Source organism: Terrapene carolina, unplaced genomic scaffold, assembly GCF_002925995.2.
Source record: "Terrapene carolina triunguis isolate 2854851 unplaced genomic scaffold, T_m_triunguis-2.0 Scaffold473, whole genome shotgun sequence".
Classification (NCBI taxonomy): Eukaryota; Metazoa; Chordata; order Testudines; family Emydidae; genus Terrapene; species Terrapene triunguis.
Window position 1 is genome coordinate 32,201 of NW_020664824.1, and position 19,499 is coordinate 51,699.

Genomic DNA, 19,499 nt, shown 5'->3' on the forward strand with positions numbered 1-19,499 from the left:
CCACTGGACCCCACCTCCTCCCAGAGCTGGGGACAGAACCCAGGAGTTCATCCGCTCAGACCCTTTCCCTTGTTTCCTGATCACACGTGCGTCCCCAGGAGGTCGCTGGGGCTCTGCGTACCTGGCACCGCACCGTGATCAGCTGGGTGATGGCATTGCTGACCAGGCCCGGACAGGAGCGCAGGCTCAGCTCTGTCAGGTGGGGCAGGAGCAGCAGGTGGAGTGCGGCCCGCGTCAGGCGCCGACTCTCGCCCAGTAACTGGAGCAGGTCCTGGACTAAGCAGCCGGCTGTGTGGGAGACAGCGTGAGAATCAGCCTCCCTGGGCACGGGGCTGTGCCGGCAGAGGGGCTGCCCATGGCGGGCAGGGGGCAGCAGGGCAGGAGGGTGTCTGCGTTGTGAAATGGCAAGGCCAGGAAGTCAGCGCTGCAGCGTGTTTCCTCCCTGCTGTGCCCAGGTGGTCCCCCGCCCTCCCGGGTGCCAGCGGGACAAGGCCAGGAGATGCTCTGGGATGGGAGGGTGGCGGGGGCAGAGGGACACGGCTGCCTCTCACCCAGCTCATTGAAGGGCCCCATGACGTAGCGGAACTGGTACTCGTCGAGGTAGTTCTCGCTGTAATCCTTCACCCACACGCTCTGCATGTGCCTGGCCACGTTGCCCAGGCACAAGCGGCTCAGCGGCGCTACGACTTTCTTCTTGGGCATCTGGCTGCTGGGGGGAAGAGAGGAGGGGTTCAGAGGGGAGCATCCCACATCCCCAGCTCTGCCTGCCCTTTCTGCACCGGCCAGCCAAGGAGCTCAGAGCACTGGCCCACATTAGGGACTGAAGCCACGCAGGGAGGGTCAGGGACTGATGGGGAAAGGGACTCAGGCAGCGACTCCGCGGCAGGATCAGAAATAGAACCCAGGAGTCCTGGTCCCCAGTCCCTGTGCCTCAGCCACACGACTGTCCTGCCTCCTTTCAGGGCTCTGGGTGCAAGTCCACCCGGGCGTGCTGGGGAGGCAGCACGCACAGCCCAGGGGCATGGTGCAGAGCCCTCTGCAGCAAGCCCTGTGGGGCAGCCCACTGCCCGGCACTAACAGGGTCAAGAGGGAGCTAGGCCAGTCTGCTGGGAGGCTCCACCTCTGCCCTGGACTAACCCTGGGGCTCTCGTCCTGCATGTCTTCCAGGCCTCTCTCCCTCACACTCCCCTGGTTTCTTTCTTGCCCTACACCAGGAGCTCTCCCTGCTCCCCTAGATTTTCTGTCTTTTTTGCTTCTCCCCTCAAATCTCTGCTGCGCCCTCGTTCCTACACCACCAGCCATCTCGCCCACGCCCCTGCCACTCCGGGCAGCTCATTCTCTGGCTGGCTGCTAGCAGGTTTCTTGGGTCTGCTTCAGAAGCCGCTGGGGTCCCGGGTCCCATTGCGGTTACCAGGAGAGGTGGGCTTAAGCCTGCCTAAAGCTAAGGGCCCGCCCCTCAACCGAGGGGTGGGTGGGCAGCGGACCCAGCCCACAAGTAAATACTGGGGACAACTAATGAAAATACTGGAATGGGTCAAAGAACCCCCGCCAGCGCCCGCTGCTCCTCAAAGGTGCCGGTGGACGCCGCCCAGAGGACCTCTGCTCGGTGGCATGACTCTGCAGAGCAGAAACAGGCCCTACAGGCACCTCCAGGTTTATCTTCCTGGGATGGCGGATGGCCATCCTGGCCAGCGCCAGGAGGAGGTGGAGGAGGAGGTCCCACAACTTTGTGGGGCCATGGATTGGAAGGGGGGTGTGAATTAGGAGGGGTGGGAAGAAGTGGGGCCAGAATCTCAGGAAGAGGTTCTGAAGGAGCTGACGCACCCTCCACAGACACACGCCAGGGTCTCCCTCTAGCTGCACAAGGAACAGATGCCAGGGGAGTGATGAACTGCGCCAGGTACGCGCCCATGCTCAGAGCTCCATGGAGGAGCTGCCAGCTGATCTCCCTGGCAGACTGTGGAACCAGAATAGCACAGACTGGCCACCGGCCCTTCCTCGCCCTCCTCAGCTGGCAGCAGGCCGGGGTGGGACACGAGGGCAAGGAGGCAGAGCATGTACAGCTGTTTCCTGGGTGCGGCTCAGAGACGGACTGGTTGGATGTCATTCGGCTGACTCAAGGGGCGTGCTGGGGAGGCTTGCAGGGTGGGGCCTGATGAGGTGGTCCAGAAGGCCAGGGGAGAGGGGTGGGCAGGGAGCACCCTCCAGCAGGACCTGCTCAAGGAAAGCGAGAGAAGCAGGCTGCCTCTCCTCCTGGAGCACAGCACAGCACAGCACAGCAGGGTGGGTAGCCCCATCTACTGGCCAAGCGCCCCAGGGTCGAGCCAGTCCCTCAGAGCCAGGAGGCCTGGCCCCTGACCCCTGCCAGAGACAGGAAACCCCTGGGCTGCTGTGCTATTCCAGTGTTTGTGTTCCACTCCCCCGCCCGGCTCTAGGCGCAGGCTCGCTCTCTCTGGCACGCATGCACCCCCCCTCCCCAGGAGACCTCCCAAGCTCTGCCATAGGTGCTGGATCTAGGGGGGCTGCCGGCCGCACCCCCTGGCTCGAAGCGGTTTCCATCCCATGCAGGGGTTACAGTTTGGTTCAGTGGCTCTCAGCACTCCACTATTCCCGTTGTTCCAGCCCCCCTGAGCTCTACCTTTGTTTCTCTCCTTGTTTGCAGTGTGGTTGGAGCTGTTTGGAGCTTGTCTCTTTCACCACCGGAAGCTGGTCCAATACAAGACATGATCGCACCCGTCATGTTTTTCAGGGGCAGTTTCCCCATCCATTCCCTCCACCCTGGGTTTAGCACATGGTGGGACAGAGGCCTCCAGCGTGAGCCGGAGGTTTGGCTGAATCCCCACTGGAGGTCTGAAAGCTGCCCAGGCGTTTTATTACCGCGGGGTTCTCACGTTTAATTTGCCATTACTCGATTTTAACAATCCCATCTACATGCCCCTGTCCCGGTTCTGATCCACCCTTTCCCAGCCCTTCTCGGTTCCCACCTCAGCTTACGAAACAGCGACAGAGCCAAACGGCGGCTGCCAGAGACAGGATCCCAGTGACCGCAGCACAGACAGGGCAAACCTGGGCTAGCTCTCTTCCCCACGGGCACCACAATTTCAAAGTGACAGCCTCTTCCTTACCAGCAGCAACTCCACCCCACCTCAGCCCTCCCCAGCAGCTGGGCTGCCCTGCTTCCTGTCCCAACAGCAGTGGCTGGCTGGCCCCACCTTCCCGAGGGAGGGGAGAGAAAGTTTCCTCTCCTCGCCTCCTGCTGTCTAAAGAGCCACAGGCAGCACCTTGTAGCCGAGCAGTCCCAAGATATAGAGGGACAAGGTGCGGGAGGGAGGGAATATCTTTTATTGGACCGACTCCTGTGGGTGAGAGAGACAAGCTTTGGAGCCACACCGAGCTCTTCTCCGGGTCTGGGAAATGTTCTCCGAGTGTCACAGCTAAATACAAGAGCCCACAGATAGCACAACATAGGTAGTGAGCACATGTTCTAAGGGACCCCTCAAGGAGCTGCCCCTGTAGCCACAGGACCGAAAGCCGGGCTAGCGGGTTACACGGTGCTGTAACTTAAGACCAGGATTTTTAGTGTCTAGCTAAGTTATGAACGTGAGCGCCCAGGCTGCTCCTGAGAGTGGGCAGGTCTCCGTTGAGGATGAGGCCGGATAGGTCAGCTATGGAGTGATCGCTTTGTGAAAAGCGTTTGCTAGACACTAGGGCCTGGTCTACACTACGACTTTAATTCGGATTTAGCTGCGTTAATCCGAATTAATCCTTAACCCGTCCACACAACGGAGCCAGTTACTTCGAATTAAAGGGCGCTTAAAATCGATTTCTGTACTCCACCCCGACGAGCGGAGTAGCACCAAAATCGATTTTGTAAATTCGAATTAGGGGTAGTGTGGCCGCACACCACCGAATTAATGTGGTTAAAATTAATGGTGTAGTGTGGCCGCACACCACCGAATTAATGTGGTTAAAAACCGAATTAATGTGCTTAGTGTGGCCGCGCACAATCGAATTTATACAATCTGTTTCCCAAATTCGAATTATCTAAATTCGAATTAATCTCGTAGTGTAGACGTACCCTAGAAATCAGCTGGAAAGCATATAGTGTGTGTGTGTGTAGGTGCTGGAACTAGGGGTGTGTGTGTGTAGGTGCTGGACAAGGGGTGTGTGTGTGTGTGTAGGTGCTGGAACTAGGGGTGTGTGTGTGTGTGTGTGTGTAGGTGCTGGAACTAGGGGGGTGTGTGTGTAGGTACTGGACAAGGGGTGTGTGTGTGTGTGTGTAGGTGCTGGAACTAGGGGTGTGTGTGTGTGTGTGTGTAGGTGCTGGAACTAGGGGTGTGTGTGTGTAGGTGCTGGAACTGGGTGTGTGTGTGTAGGTACTGGACAAGGGGTGTGTGTGTGTGTGTGTGTGTAGGTGCTGGACAAGGGGTGTGTGTAGGTGCTGGAACTAGGGGGGTGTGTGTTGCAGCCCCTCCCCCCCACCTAGCACCTGGTGCCCAAGACCCCAGTAGCGTTGGTCAGTGGTGCTCAGCCCCCGCCCCTGGCAGCTGCTCCCTGGTGCCGCCCCCACGCACCGGGTCCCTCACGCGCAGCCCCGCCCAGCAGTGCACCCGCCGCCCGGTCCCCGGCTCTCGCGCGCCTGCCCCGCCCCTCCTTGCTCTAGGCCCCGCCCCCTCTGTCCCCTTCCTCTTGCCGTACAGTGATCTCACGCCTCGCTTCTTCTTGGCCTCCGCGTCTCACCGCGCCTGCGCGACCCTTTCCGCAGGACCCCCGCGGGCTGCCCCTGGCGATGCCTGACCGGAAAGTTTCGCACTGAGGAGACCGGCGAGTGTGGGTGCGTCAGGCGGCGCGATCGCCAACCGCGGGCAAGGGGCGGGGCGGGACTGGGCGCGCGGAGCCGGGGGCCGGAGCCGAGGGTGAGCAGCCCAGGGGGCGGCCGGGCAGCAGGTACCGACCCCCCCGCGGCACCGGACAGGGCCCCCTCTGCGGGGCGGGGCTCCCCTCCCCCTCTCTGTGGGGGCGGGGCAGGGAGATAGGGGGTTGGCGCTGGGATGGGGCAGCCCCATGGGGTGGCCCCTGGGGGAGTTGGTGCCAGGGCGGCGGGGGGGGTTCCCCTGTGAGGGTTGGCGCTGGGATGGGGCAGCCCCCTGGGGAAGGGGGGGGTGGCCCCTGGGGGAGTTGGTGCCAGGGCGGGGGGGCTCCCCTCTGTGAGGGTTGGTGCTGGGATGAGGCAGCCCCACCTCCCTGCCCCGGGTTGGTGCCAGGGCGGGGCACTGCAGAAGTTTCTCTTTGCAGCCTGTTTTCCTGTTGGCTGCTGATGTGGCTCTTGCAGCCCAGACCTGCCTTTTGTCTGGAGGTTTAGTATTGATATTGCAGTGGTGCCTGGTTGGGCTCTGGCCCTGGCGGCCTGGGAGCTGCGCAGACACAGGGAGGAGGGGGGTTCCCGTCCCTACCCCATAGAGCTTTAAGGATTTGGTTTCTGTAGTGTAAAGAGGTCAAGTGCCAAGGAAATGAGCAAAGCTTAGCATTGCTCGGTACCCAGCTCACCCTGGCATTTCTGCGGGAAGGGGGCACCGTAACCCAGCAGGCGTTCTCTTTGCCTCCCTGTGGTGGTGAAGCTTAATCCAGCTCTCTCGAAATCAGTGTGGCCATAAAATGCTTCAAGAAAAGAGTGAGGCTGAATCGCCCAATGCTTTGGCAGCTGTTCTCATTCCTAATCTGGTTCCCATATGATGTGGGGGCAGCACAGAAATCAGGAATTTTGCTAATGTTTTACTGTAAATTAAAAAAAATCCTCTCTTTAATAGGGATGTACTTAGCCTCCAGATCAGTGGTTCTCAAACTTTTGTACTGGTGACCCCTTTCACATAGCAAGTCTGAGTGTGACCCCCCCCCTATAAATTAAAAACACTTTTTTATATATTTAACACCATTATAAATGCTGGAGGCAAAGCGGGGTTTAGGGTGGAGGCTGACAGCTCACAACCCCCCATGTAATAACCTCGTGACCTCCTGAGGGGTCCCAATCCCCAGTTCGAGAACCCCTGCTGTAGACCATGCTCTTTGAGGTGCTGTGTAGACATTAATAGAGCCTTGCATTTCCCCTATGAGGTAAGTAGGTGGCAGAGTTCCCATTTTATAGACCGGAAACCTCAGGCACAAAGAAGTGAAATAATTTCCCCATAGTGACTTATCGGCATAGTTGGAATTACTCTGGAGTTCTGGGCTCCCATCTGAGACCACAACCGGTGTGTGGTTAGAAACAATTCTGCTTTATTTAAACTTTATATTCCCCATTGATAAAGTTGCTAGGGATAATTGTATGAAAACAGGTTCTTTGTTTATTAATTCATTTGCTTTCTGCCCCACCTGGAGACCCAAACATTAATAGTGGTGTTTATTCATTTGTAAAGCCCTTTCCACTTGTATGAGTGCTGTCCAGACAGCACTTTGATACAGTTCACACACATACAGCAGTGGCACTGTTAGAGGGATGTGGAAAGGTGTTTTCTTTCACCGTTTAGGAAAAGACGTGCTAGTACAAATGTCAATGAATGAACTATTTCCACAATCTGGTAACAATTATTTTCACAGTAACAAGCAGGTGACCTATTTGTGGAAACACAGATTCTGTTTTTGTGCAGCTGTTCCTATCAGCAAACTTAAAAACAAATGAGAGCATATCCAGAAAGGCCAAAATACCCCCAGAGACTCGTACAGAAGCAGGATTGTTCTTAAACATAATGACACCTGCATAGAAGTTTTTAAAAAACACATTTTTTTTTCAGTTTAACTCAGATGCTGCTTGTTGCTACAATTTTTTAAAAATTTAGTGTAATTCACCTTTTTCCTTGGTGGGATGCTTGCAACCTTCAACCCATCTAAGGCATGGAAGCAGGTTTCATTTTGCTGACTGTAGTTACATATTCTTTCAAACATCTTGCATTTGGTGATCAAGAACTCTGCAGTGTGTAATAAAATCACAAAAAAGCACAATCATTATGGATTGCCCATAGAAACCCAAATCTGACTATAGCATCTCTTGTACTAAAAGTATTCCAATTCATTTCACACTTATAACATCTTCAGAATGCTTTAAACAACAAACAGATTAAAGTTTAACATGCATCTGTGAAACATGTATAAAACACTTTTCCTGACACAGGTGTTGATTTAGAAAGCTTTATCTTTAGTGGTTTTGGGGCACTCTGTTATGATTACAACGTTCTAGAACTATAGATTTGCCTGCCTCCTGGTATGAAACTCTTCTAAGGGACAAAACACAAGATAATCCAAAACACAAGTCCTTGGCCCCCACATCTTTGCCAGCATAAGTGAACTTTTACGTGTAGTCTAGACTTCCATCTGAAAGCATGCTCATAAGGAGGGAAAGCTTTAAAAGTGTGCTTTTTTTTAATGGGGTAAGCTTTCCTGGGGAGCCTATGTTGCCGGGGCAGAAGTTGAGGTACTGATCATTTGCTGCAGGGAAAAGTGTCATATTTTGAGGGCAGTAGCAAAACTGAGCCCTAGGATAATATCCCATCCGTACAAGTGGATATGTGCTCGTTGAAGCTCTTCATGCAAATCCCTGCTTTCTTATTGGCTATTGGTGTATAGTTTTGAGAAATACTTCTACAGGTATGGGTCAGTAACTGGACAGCAGCTTACTCCTCTGATTGGCTGAGAATTCTGCCAGTCAGATGTCCCCTAAGGCACAGGTTGGTTGGAGCTCTAGTTAGCCAATGGCATTGATTCCTCAATCCTGTGTATTTTTCTAAATACATCTGCTCTGTGCCAGACACTATCGTTTCTTGGGCACAAGAACAAAATATAACACAATGCACAGTCAAACTGTAGAACCTGTTGCCGGGGGATGTTGTGAAGGTCAAAACTATAATGGGGTTCAGAAGAGCATTAGATACGTTCATGGAGGATAGGTCCATCAATAGCTATTAGCTAATGTGGTCAGGGATTCAACCCTGTGCTCTGAGTGTCCCTAGTTCAGATTGCCAGAAGCTGGCAGTGGATGACTGGGGATGGATCACTCAATAATTGCCCTGTTCTGTCCATTCCCTCTGAAGCACCTGGCATTGGCCACTGTCAGAAGACAGAATACTGGGCTAGATGGACCATTGGTCTGATGCAGTGTGGCCGTTCTTATGTGCTTAAGTAGGTGTCTGAAAGCCAGGTCTTTGATTAGCTCTGTAATTTAGTGTTAGTGTTGATATCTGGGCACTGGGTAAATACAGCAGTGCTTGTTGAGACAGTCATCCTAGCTCTGCCTCATTGTTCTTGTCCAGTGTGTTTACTTCTGTGCTCAATGTAAGCTGTCATCTTTAAAAGACTTGATAAACATGAACCTCCACATGAGGTATTTGAATAGAAGCTGGTATTTGGTAACTCCTTTCGTACATAACGAGGTAGACGTTGCTGGTGCAGTCACGCTGTGAGCAGCTTTTCTGCACTCAGTGGTACCTCACCCTGGTACTAAGCATGAGAATGTCCCCTTATCCTCTAGCTTCCACGTGAACAGTCACTGGCAATGAGGAGAGGGGACCCTGGTGTAATGCTGGTCTGAAGGATGACACCTCTAACTGCAGCAGCTGGGGATGGCCCTTTGCTCTGGTGACATCGCTGAATCTTTGCCCAGGGCCTAGTGGGGACTTCTATCAGAGGTGAGGGATGGAGGCAGTAAGACAGCAGGCCTTCTGTGCTACTAACACAGGGAAGGAAGGAATGTCTCTTCCCTCCCCCCGTGCTCCGATAGAGAGAGAGCACCCTTCCATGAGAGTCACAAACAAGCAGCCCTGCAGAGTGAGACTTGTTAAATGCACTGGTTCTTCAGCAGGAACTTGGAGTGGTGTAAGCTATCAGGATCTACAATAGCAGATCTTTGGGGGAGGCTGGTAGTGGCAGGCTCTCTTCTTTCCTATATGCCTGTGCAGTGCCCATCACAATGGGGCCCTGATTCTGACCGGGCCTTTGAGGTGCTACTACCATACAGATACGACATAACACAAAGAGGGAAGGAGTCTCTGACTATTACCAAGTCGGTGGTGGCCTGCTTTCTCTCCTCCACCCTCCAGACCTCTCTTGTTTGCACTCTTCCTTGATAGAGCTCACTTCCATGGATTCCTTCCCTCAAAGCACACAGCTGAGAGGCCTGACTGCCTCCTATGCCCTTCTTTCTTCCTACCCCTCTGAGATACCTATGCACACCCTCTTCATCCTCCAGCACTTCTCTTGAGAGAGTCAGCTTCTGTAACCAATTCTTCCCAAAGACCTTGAATGGATGAGTCGGAGAGCAGAGAGCTCCCCTCCGCTTGCTTCATTGTCAGATGGATCGTTTTATCACGGCAAGTGAACGACCCTCATTTCTGAATGGAAAACTCGGCCTGATGATGCTCGTGTCTTGACATCAAAGATAAATGACTAATAGACACTGTCCCCAGTTAACTTGCATACTGCAGTCGTGTTGCGTAAATGCCATTACAGACCTTAAATCTCATTATTACAAATTAAATCTTTCCTCCAGATGGCTTTGATGGCAAGAAACAATTTCAATGGGACTCACTCCAGACTGAATCAGGCCATTTCATAATTGCAGTAAGCCACACAAGGATGTGTCGGCCTAGATAGTGCCCCTGATTGAATGGCTGCATTCTAGAACACTGCACCGACTACTAAGAGAAACTCCCAGTAGAGGGCTCTTTTTTCTGAGCCGAAATTCACTCCTTTTTCCAATTCATTCAGGTGCAGCCCAGTAAATTCACTGAGCGTGTTTGGTGGAGTCCTGTAACATCACCTCATTTATTATGTAGGTGGGAGGGACAGTCTCAGACTAGGACCTGGGCGATCTGGATTCCGTTTGGCTCTGCCCAAAGGCTTGCCAGGTGATCTCGGGCAAGTCATTTGTCACTCTCTGTACCTCAGTTCCCCCCACTTCACATAGGGTCAGTAATATTGACGCACTTCACATATGTTTGGGGAAGATTCATTGCTAAATGAAATGCAAAGCACTTTAAGATCCTCTGCTGGAAAGGTCTAGCAGTGCCAAGTATAACTAGTTATTAGGAGGGAGGTCTCTGGAGCTATTGGTTTGGAGGTTTGGGCCTCCATTTGTGAGATGTCTGATGCATCATAAAGACCCAAATCCCCATGGGGACCTTTGGGTGCTGAATTGCAGGGGTTTCTGCATTTACCCTCCGAGGGCTTGGGAGGTCTGGATTAAACCATTCTAAAGAATAATATATGACCAAATGAGTCAGAACAGAAATAATTTAGAAAATACATGAGGATTATGATATACTCAGATATAAAATTCACCTTTAGCCACATCTCCCCTTCAGCATCCCAGTGAATGTTCTTCTCCATCTATCTGTTTGGGTTGTTAAACGATTTGCATGTATGTGTTAATGCTACAATGTGGGTGATTTCTTCTCGAGTTATATTGCTTCTCTTCCTAGGTCCCTCTATAAATGAGCCTTAATTTCAGCTTTTCAGTATTTTGAAGATAAAGAATAATGTTGCATGTCAGAAAACCAGCAGTGCACTGAATGAGATGAGTTGAATTAAAAAATGTGTATTAATCCTTCAGAGGGCAGAGGAAAACGACAGGAGTGCGGCTAATAGGTAAAAAGCAATTCTGTTTTGACAGCAGTATCCTTTAAATCCAAATGAGGAAGGAACAGTGAAACCCTTTGTTTTGGTTGTTTTAAATCTTGGAGTTATCAGAGCAGAGTAGGCGTATTTTTAAAAGGGTTTACCCTTGATACAGTCAGAAACAATGAAGGTTACATGATATGTACAGTGTATAGATGGTTAAAGGCCAGAGCTATTGATGACTATGGAAAGGTGTTCAGCTGTGAAATAATGGGTGCGTTGTTTTGATGGAGATGAACTTGAGCTGAAATTGACTAACCTCCTCCTGTTACCAGACAGATGTAGCTTGGATGCAGCATCCTGTGTTCCTCCGTGTGTTGCTATGGTTACCTTTTCAATGAGGTGCTTCTGATAGATTGATTGCAATCTCGATCGCTTCAGTTTTAGCTAAACAGAAAAACGTGGAATGGGTGGCATAAGGAATAGAAAACAAAAATAACAACCTCATTGTCCTTCAGTGCTTGCAGTCTGGCTTTGTTGCTGCTCTGGCTGTTGCCGAAGTTGTGAAATGGTGCAGTTTGTCAGAGCGCAGACTCGCAGCACTCATCTGCAGGGTCCTAGTGCCAAGTGAATCAAGACTCATTTTAAGATGAAGTTGGGGTTTTCTGCAGTGAACAAAGTACCTGACCTGATTGTCAGTATTGTAGCTAATAGCTAGGCCCTAACCTCTTGTGTTCTGGCTATTTGTAGGTCAGAGTTAGCAGTGATTTGCCTTAAGTATATTGTAACAAACTTTCCAGGAGTCAGCACAGCGACAGCAGAGGGAGCTGGGTTTTATTCTGGCTCATGCATCAACTATAGGGTTAATAAGCCCCATCTGCAGGGCCAAAGTTTGTCCTTACTTACACCTAAACATAGTTTTCAGAGGGGTGTAACTGAGGGCAGGCTTTAAATAGTATAGGATCATTGTATACATGTAACTGAAGGCAGAATCTGGCCTGCAGAGTCTTACTGTTTTTGAAGCATGAACAAGCAAGAACCCAGCTTGACTTTCAGGTCCCCAGGGGAGTTTGCAGGGCTGGCAGTTAGAAAAACCATCTTCTTGCTTGCAAATTGAGCAGACTTGATCTGGAGTCAGATTGACACAGTAAAGATGGAAACTCAGTGTTGTTTTTAGAATTGTTTTTCACACCAGCATCTCGCTGCAAGACTCCAAGCTGCTGAAAGGTCCGCAAGAGGTTTGACAAGTGCTGAAGCTATTTCAAGGGACCCCAATAGCGTGTTAAGCATAACGTAGCCTGACAGAATTTTGCTGTTTGTTAATAAATTACGTTGACGCTTGTGGAGGTTCTTAAACTTTTTGCTCAGTTCAGCTGACTGAATTATTAGGTTGCTCTTATAATGTGCTAGCTGCTCTCTCCAATGGACTCCCCATGTCCTGTGAGATTTTAAGGTTTGGTTTTTAGTTAAAAAGCTTTGGCTTTGTTGTTGATATTTAGGGTAATATCTATGGCACTCTTCACTAGCATAGGGGCACCTCACATAGATTGTTCTTGTAGTTGCTACGGGGATGTTCTATGACTGCAAATGTGGGGAAGTGCCTGAGAGGCGCTCACTCGCCATTTAAAATGTAGTCCGTGTTATGAAAAATGTCAGAACCTCTGCGGTGATGAGTTTATCCTGGCAGTTCCCCTGTGAGGTTGGGTGAATCCCCCACGCTGCACCAGGAGAACAACTGAGTGACTGAGTCTGTGGCAGAGCTAAGAATAGACCCCACATGTCCACTGCCTTAACTACAAGACCAGCCGTCCTCTCACGTGAGCTAGTTAGTGATGGTCCAGTAATGACGACTCACATCTATAGCACTGGTGGAAAAACACCATTCGACATGGGTCTAGCCCAGGGGTCCCCAATGCGGTGCCCGTGGGCGCCATGGTGCCCGCCGGGGCATCTAAGTGCACCCGCGTACTGGCCGGCGGACAAGCATCCGCCGAAATGCCGCTGACAATCGGCGGCATTTTGGCGGCGACGCCTCTGGATGACGCTGCTTGTCGGCGGCATTTCGGCGGCGACGCCTATTGACGTTGCCGCTTGTTGGCGGCATTTTGGCAGATGCTCGTCCGCCGCCACGCTCCTCCGTGGCTCGTCGTCTGGCGGCCGCCAGACGAAAAAGGTTGGGGACCACTGGTCTAGCCGGATGACCTCCTGGCTGTGTTTGGGTCTCACTCCCCGGGAAGGAAGGGCTAGTGAGGTACAGTAGCCTGCTCCTCGTCTAAGGGGAGGATTCTGCCGCTGCTCGCCAGTGAACTGAGGAGCAGTCATGTCTATTCCCTTGTCAGTGCAGGATGATTCCCTACAATACGTTTCTCTTATCGGCGTTCTCTAAGGTGCTTATTGCTGTGATAGTCTTCTATCCTATTTAGTGCTCCATTAAAAGACACCTGGCTAGATCCTGCTTCAGAAGGTAACTTCTTGACTCAAGGGAAACCTTGAATGCAGAGTGAAAATTCAAGACTGGTATCAAGACCATTGGACTTCAGTGTGCCTAGGAAGTCTGGCAGGAATTAATCTCCCTAGCTGGTAGAACTATGGCTTTTGCCACCTACTCCTTTGTTAGAAAGGTGCAGAAGCTGTCAGTCATGTAGCAGTACTCCTGTTTGAACAGATTAAAGCAAGTCATGGGAGAAAACTCACTGAGTCAAGCACAGATGACCTCATTACTTTGTTCTGCCTTGAGTTTATCTAATTCAGTCATGAATGGTAATGTAAACCTATGTAGTAAATACATATTTTGACTTGGCTTTTAAGGATCATGGGAAAATATACCATAAAATACAAAATATTTGTATATTTCATACTTCATATCAAGTTCCCTGTAAATATCTGCAAAGCAACTCTGCTAGCCTCCAAATCTCTCCTTAAAACTCACCTCTGCCACGATGCCTGCAAAACGCAAGACAGTTGGCATGCTGTTGACTGCTGCTTATTACACTTACCGTCTCAGTGTTCCCTTGTGGCCCCCCCCCAATCTGTATCCACCTGCTGTCTCTGATTTTATACTTGGATTGCATGTTCTTTGGTGCGGCTGCCTTTGTGTGTGTGAGGCGTGGCTGGGGCCTCTAGTTGTGTATTACAAAGAGTAAATATCACGCAAAATATCACAACGCCCTAAGCAGGGTTCTCCGAAGTTTTCATAGCGTAGCCCACATCTTAATACAGAAATGATCTTATGGACACTTCCTCTCCCAGAACTGAAGCCGGTGCAATATACAGTAGCCTGCTCATTAAACAGTGCCCTTTGCTGGAGCACCTGATGTCAGTACTCTTGTGATCTGCACTGGCTGATGGGGGGTTCCTGGGAATTCTGTTGATTGTGACCTATAGGCTATAGAGCCCCAAAAGGCTTTTGAGACCTACCTGACACGGCTCATGCCCTGAGCAGCACTCGGGGAGCATGTTCTAGAGTCTCATGGAATGCACCCTGCACGCACTCTTCTCCTTTGAAACCAGGGTTGGCTAGCTCAAGCACCTACACTGGTCATGGAACAAGGCGGACTCTTCGGTGGCCATGATCCAGCCATTTAGGACTCTCTAGGTCAAAACAACCATCTTTGGGAATGTCTGTACTGCAGTTGCTGGGTGGGATTGCAGCCTGTGTAGACATACCTGAGCTAGCATTAATCTAGCTAGTTTAGGTATTGGAGTAGTGAAACCACGGCAGCTTGAGATTCAGCATGGGCTGCCCTGGCATTCGCTGCTCTGGTTCCCGAGCGAGCTCAGCTTTGTCTACATGAACTGCGGTTGCAGTATAGACCTATCCAGGGACTCCATCCTAAAGCTAATTGGAGTCAGTGTGAACTACAGAGCAGCACCCATGCAGTGGGCGCTCTCTATGAAGCACTGCTTAAATGTATAGCATTGTTCTGCAATAATTTTCATTTCCAGCTGGTCCCTGTGCGAAGCACACGACAGCACTAATGTCTCAGAGTGACATAAGCATAGAGAGCTGTGGCAGTGTCAGCATCGGAAAGAAAAGGCTGTACGTGTTTGAGGTTCAAAGGGCGGGAGGAGTGCACCAGATCCCTGTACACACCCCTCCCTCAAAGGGCTGGGGAAAGTAGAACAGGGACTTCTAGTGTTGCAGCCAGCCCTTGGGAGCAGCAAGGGCTCTTAATACCTTTGTGTGCCCTGGGCAGGCCGCTGTATCAGCAGACGGCTGTCTACAATTTGAGTCTGGATGTTATTGTCTGACTGCCCCCCACTCCCTCCATCTCAATACCTCCTCTACCAGCTTTGCTCTCCCTGCTCCTTTCTCCTTTCCCCCTCAGTTCCCCTCTTTCCCCTTCCTTCCTTCCTTCCCACCACTCCCTTGCTCCTACCTACTCCTGCTAATGCCCCAGACCTGGCCCCATAATAAAATTAAATAAAAGTAAGTTAATACATTTTTTAAAGTTCTGGGGCTAACATACCATGTGCCAAAGATCACCCTGCTCACTTTGCATGTATGCTAGTCTCCCTTCTACTTCCATTTGTCTCCATCGTGTCGAGTTAGATTATGAGTTTTTGGAGCAGGGACTGTGTCTTCCTGAGTGTTTGTCGGGTGCCTAGCAAACCCCGATCAGGGCTGCTGTGCAGGACAGCTATAGAAACAAGTTTCTTGGCCACCGCAGCTACAGTTATGAACTGTAGGTTTGACTCGGACACTTTCCTTAGTGATCCCAGCCAAGTTGTTCCAGATCCTTGCAGACTGCTCAGTAGTAGTGGACTGTCTCAATCATCTGTGGGAGGGCTCAGGTCTCGTAGGTAAGGAGATGGTCTCGGCTTGCCTATTACAGGGGAAGTACTTGCAGTGACCAGCCTGAGTTGAAGGGAGTGGAGGGTCCCTTATGTATGTGTTGCAAGCATTTCCCGGCAGCCTTCCCTCGCTAGAGCATTTCTCTGCTGTGGGGATAGGCTCCGGCAGCAGGACACTACATCGCTCACAATAGGAGTATAGATGTGGGAGGCACTGCTTGGGTGTGTAGAGAACCAGGGCCGGCTCCAAGCACCAGCAAAGCAAGCAGGTGCGTGGGGTGGCCAACGGAAAGGGGCGGCACGTCCGGCTCTTCGGCGGCAGGTCTCTCAGTCCCTCTCAGAGGGAAGGACCTGCCGCCGAATTGCCCCCAAAGAATGAAGCGGCGGCGGTAGAAGTGCCGATCGCGGCTCCCCCCCTCTCTCCCCCCCCCCCGCCGCTTGGGGTGGCAAAAATGCTGGAGCCGGCCCTATAGAGAACTGTGTGGTATATTCCATAGGGTACAGGCATGTAGAGTACGTGCTCCACGCTGGTCTAGTCTGTTCGCCTAAACCAAGTCTCACTGTCTACATACCTGTGCTAGCTGGGTGTGCAGTGCCACCGTAAGTGTAGAGGTACCTACAGATAGGATGCTCCCCTAATGGAGTTACCTCTGGCGGTTGTTTTGCCTTAGCCACCAGTTGAACATTTTGTTGCTTCTGCCTGAGCAGTGTAACCGGTTAACATGGACTGATGGACGTCTTCCTGCCTCCCTGGGAAACCTCTGTTCCTGGCAGCTGCTCTTCTCTCTTTCTCAAGGTGCTCCGTGGGGCAAGGCAGGACAGTGTTGCTTATTAGCCAGCAGGCCTAACCAGGTGCTATGATTCCTGAACCGTCTCTGTTTTCAGACGCCTCTATTCATGTTGCTTTTCTTCTTGTATTTCCCTCTTTCCTACAAGGAACAGAATCCTCTCCACGCTGATCCAGTTTTTCCTCCATGTAGCACTTTGGCTCTTGGGCTGGCTGGCTGGGTGTGTGTGTGTGTGAGCGAGAGAGAGAGATTGGGAGGTATTAAACTTTGGAATCTCTCAAGCCTCAGCTCTTGAGACACGTGCCTTTAAGTGGCAAAGACTTTCCATAAGTATGAGACACAGATGGCTCTGTTCTCATTCTTGACCTATTTCAATAGCTGTGGAATTTTTTCTCTTTGTGGCAGGATTTCAAGGGATTTTGTTGAAGGCTCATTTGGAAGCCGTCACTGCTGCTCACGTTCTAGTCATTTTGTGGTGTCGCTGTTTTAAGAGGCTCTGTCACAGAGGAGGCAGAACTTTGTGCTTACCCAGTCCCAGTCCTAGAACTCTAGAAATGAGAAACGAGTGCCCTCTTTGGTTCTGTGTAGTCTGTCCTACTAGGTGCCAAGGCAGAAGTGTTCCCTTCAGTGACCCAGAAGACGAGGCCTCCACCACTTCCTTTGTAAGATGGTATCTTTCAGCTTTTATTTTTAGATTTGGGGATTTAAAAATGGGGTGAAAATAGCAATTTGGGGGTTAACTGTGTTTTTGATTTTCAAATAAGACACTTTCCTCCTAGGTTTTATATAAATATTTTCAGCTTCTATACGATGTTATCAAGGTCCCCGAGTAGCTATTAAAATGCATGATATAGTAGGAGCTATGTGTGCCTCCTATAAAACAGAAAGGAATGACCTGCCAACACTACATGTAGATGGCAGTGACATTGAATGGGTGAATAGTTTTATCTGTTTGGGTAGTTGGTTGACAACAGGAGGTTCTATGTCAAAAGTCTTACGTTGGATCGGTCTTGCATCGCTGGCATTGGAGCTTCAGAAGCCTCTGTCTGGGCAGCGGGATGTCTGTGTGACGACTAGGAGCTGAGTGTTCACCTCGGTAGTGATAACTCTGTGACGGGTTGGATCACAGAAACCCCCTTGGGAGCCGCCACCTAATGTGCAAAGACTACCCCTGCTCCTGTTTTCCCTGCCAGCTCAGGACTCCAGCACCCCGTCTTGCTGAATCAGACACTCCTGTCTGGCTCCAACACAGACCCAGGGTCTGAATCACTTGTCCCAAAGCTGCAAGTTTGCCTAAAAACAGCTCACAGGAGTGTGCTTGTCTTTAGCACTCAGATGCCCAACTCCCAATGGGGTCTAAACCCAGATAAATCCGTTTTACCCTGCATAAAGCTTATGCAGGGCAAACTCATAAATTGTTCGCCCTCTATAACACTGATAGAGAGAGATGCACAGCTGTTTGCTCCCCCAGGTATTAATATATACTCTGAGTAAATTACTAAATAAAAAGTGATTTTATTAAATACAGACAGTAGGATTTAAGTAGTTCAAAGTAGTAACAGTCAGAACAAAGTAAGTCACAAGCAAAATAAAATAAAATGCGCAAATCTATGCCTAATCAAACTAAATACAGATAATCTCACCCTCAGAGATGCTTCAGTAAGTTTTTCTCAGACTGGACACCTTCCAGGCCTGGGCACAATTCTTTCCCCTGGTACAGCTCTTGTTCCAGCTTAGGTGTTATCTAGGGGATTCTCCATGATGGCTCCTCCCTTCTCTCTCCTGTTCCACCCCTTTATATATCTTTTGCATAAGGCGGGAATCCTTTGTCCCTCTGGGTTTCCACCCCCCCTCACTGGAAAAGCACCAGGTTAAAGATGGATTCCAGTTCAGGTGACATGATCACATGTCACTGCAAGACTTCATTACTCACTTGCCAGCACACACACATACAGGAAGACTCAAAGGTAAATACAGCCATCTGCAGACAATGGGAGTCATCAAGATTCCAAACCATCCTTAATGGCCCACACTTTACATAATTACAATAGGCCCTCAGAGTTATGTTTTATATTTCTAGTTTTAGATACAAGAGTGGTACATTTCTACAAATAGGATGATCATACTCAGTAGATTATGAGCTTTGTAATGATACCTTACAAGAGACCTTTTGCATGAAGCATATCCCAATTACTTTACATTCACTTATATTTTTATAAAACCATATAGACTGCACAACGTCACAAACTCTTATTAAATGGATCAGAAACATGGCAATTAAAAGCAGCCAAGGAGCAGAAACCAAACACTTGTCAGGATCAAAAGTTACAGTGTATTCTTAACAGTGTGGTCTGATTTTTGTCACAAATGAGGAGATATTTAGATGATCCCGGCAAGTTGCAATCTTGCAGCAGTTGAGAACAAGACGACTGCAGTAGCGGGGTCATGTCCAACGTGCAGAAGAATGTATGCTTTTATAGAAGGTTTATAGAGCTCAGATTGAAGGAAGAAGAGCAACAAAGTCAACTGTGAATGAGGTTGGAAGATGCAATTTTGAGGGATTTAAGAAACCGAAATCCTCCATGCTGACTGTTGCCAAAGGAAGAAGTCTTGCAAGGGACTATTAAAGATGGAAATCCATTCTACATGCCACTATGGCTACATCATAGCCATATGAATCTGCTGTTACTATGAGTGGAAATGCATCATTAGTTGGACAGTACAGTCATTGACAATGTGTGTTGTGCTGGTGAGAGTGGAACTGTGTGGGCTTGGTGAAGGCCTCCACACCAGCACTGTCAGCAGGCACTCAAGTGGCCCAGTGAAGGTGTAGGTCATGTTGTTTGCAAGTTGATTGACAGATGTTGACCATTTGAGCAACTGGCTTTTTAATTGGACAGTGCTGCAACACCTCAGCAAAGTTGGGGGCTGGGTCCATGGGGAACTTTAAAAAGCAAAACAAAACAGCAGGATTTAACCTTCTATTTTAAATTTTGCTTGAAGGAAGTGAGAAAAGTGTGTGTATGTACATATACCTATACTTATTTTTTGCTTTCAGCTCTAAATGCAAAGATAGTGCTCCAACTATTCCTCCCTACAGTTGACCTTATTAGTAGAGAACTCTTCCTGATGTTCAGCCTGAGTTTTCCCTTTGCATAATTATATCTCATTACTTCTAGGAATCTAGGCATAACAGACTCAAATGTATGGACGTTAGAGAGAGAAGACTAGGTCTCATCTAGTTCTCGCTCAGTGGCCTGCCCAGGATTGTTCACTATTGTGCACTTTCTAATTTTTTGCTTAGTCTGGCTTTAA

The 19,499-nt window shown here is 50.0% G+C and overlaps 2 protein-coding genes across 5 annotated transcripts in view; one reads left to right on the plus strand and one right to left on the minus strand.

Annotated features, from left to right (window-relative positions):
* LOC113407876 overlaps nt 1-2,715 on the minus strand; it is a 5,175-nt gene extending 2,460 nt beyond the window's left edge. The window contains exons 1-3 of the mRNA XM_029913135.1: nt 2,639-2,715; nt 552-709; nt 122-288 (exon numbers count right to left, since the gene is read on the minus strand). Of these exons, the coding sequence (XP_029768995.1) occupies nt 122-288; nt 552-702 (318 nt within the window). The 5' untranslated portion in view covers nt 703-709; nt 2,639-2,715. The remainder of the gene's footprint in view (nt 1-121; nt 289-551; nt 710-2,638) is intronic.
* Nucleotides 2,716-4,745: 2,030 nt separating this feature from the next.
* Nucleotides 4,746-19,499, plus strand: part of DCTN1 (dynactin subunit 1) — a 117,431-nt gene continuing 102,677 nt past the window's right edge. Inside the window, exon 1 of one of the 4 annotated variants that reach the window (XM_026658600.1) lies at nt 4,746-4,830. The gene's annotated coding sequence lies outside the window, so the exon portion shown is untranslated. Of the gene's footprint in view, nt 4,835-4,883; nt 4,948-19,499 lie in introns of those variants that run through there. The other 3 variants (XM_026658598.1, XM_026658599.1, XM_026658601.2) reach the window with 3 other exon arrangements.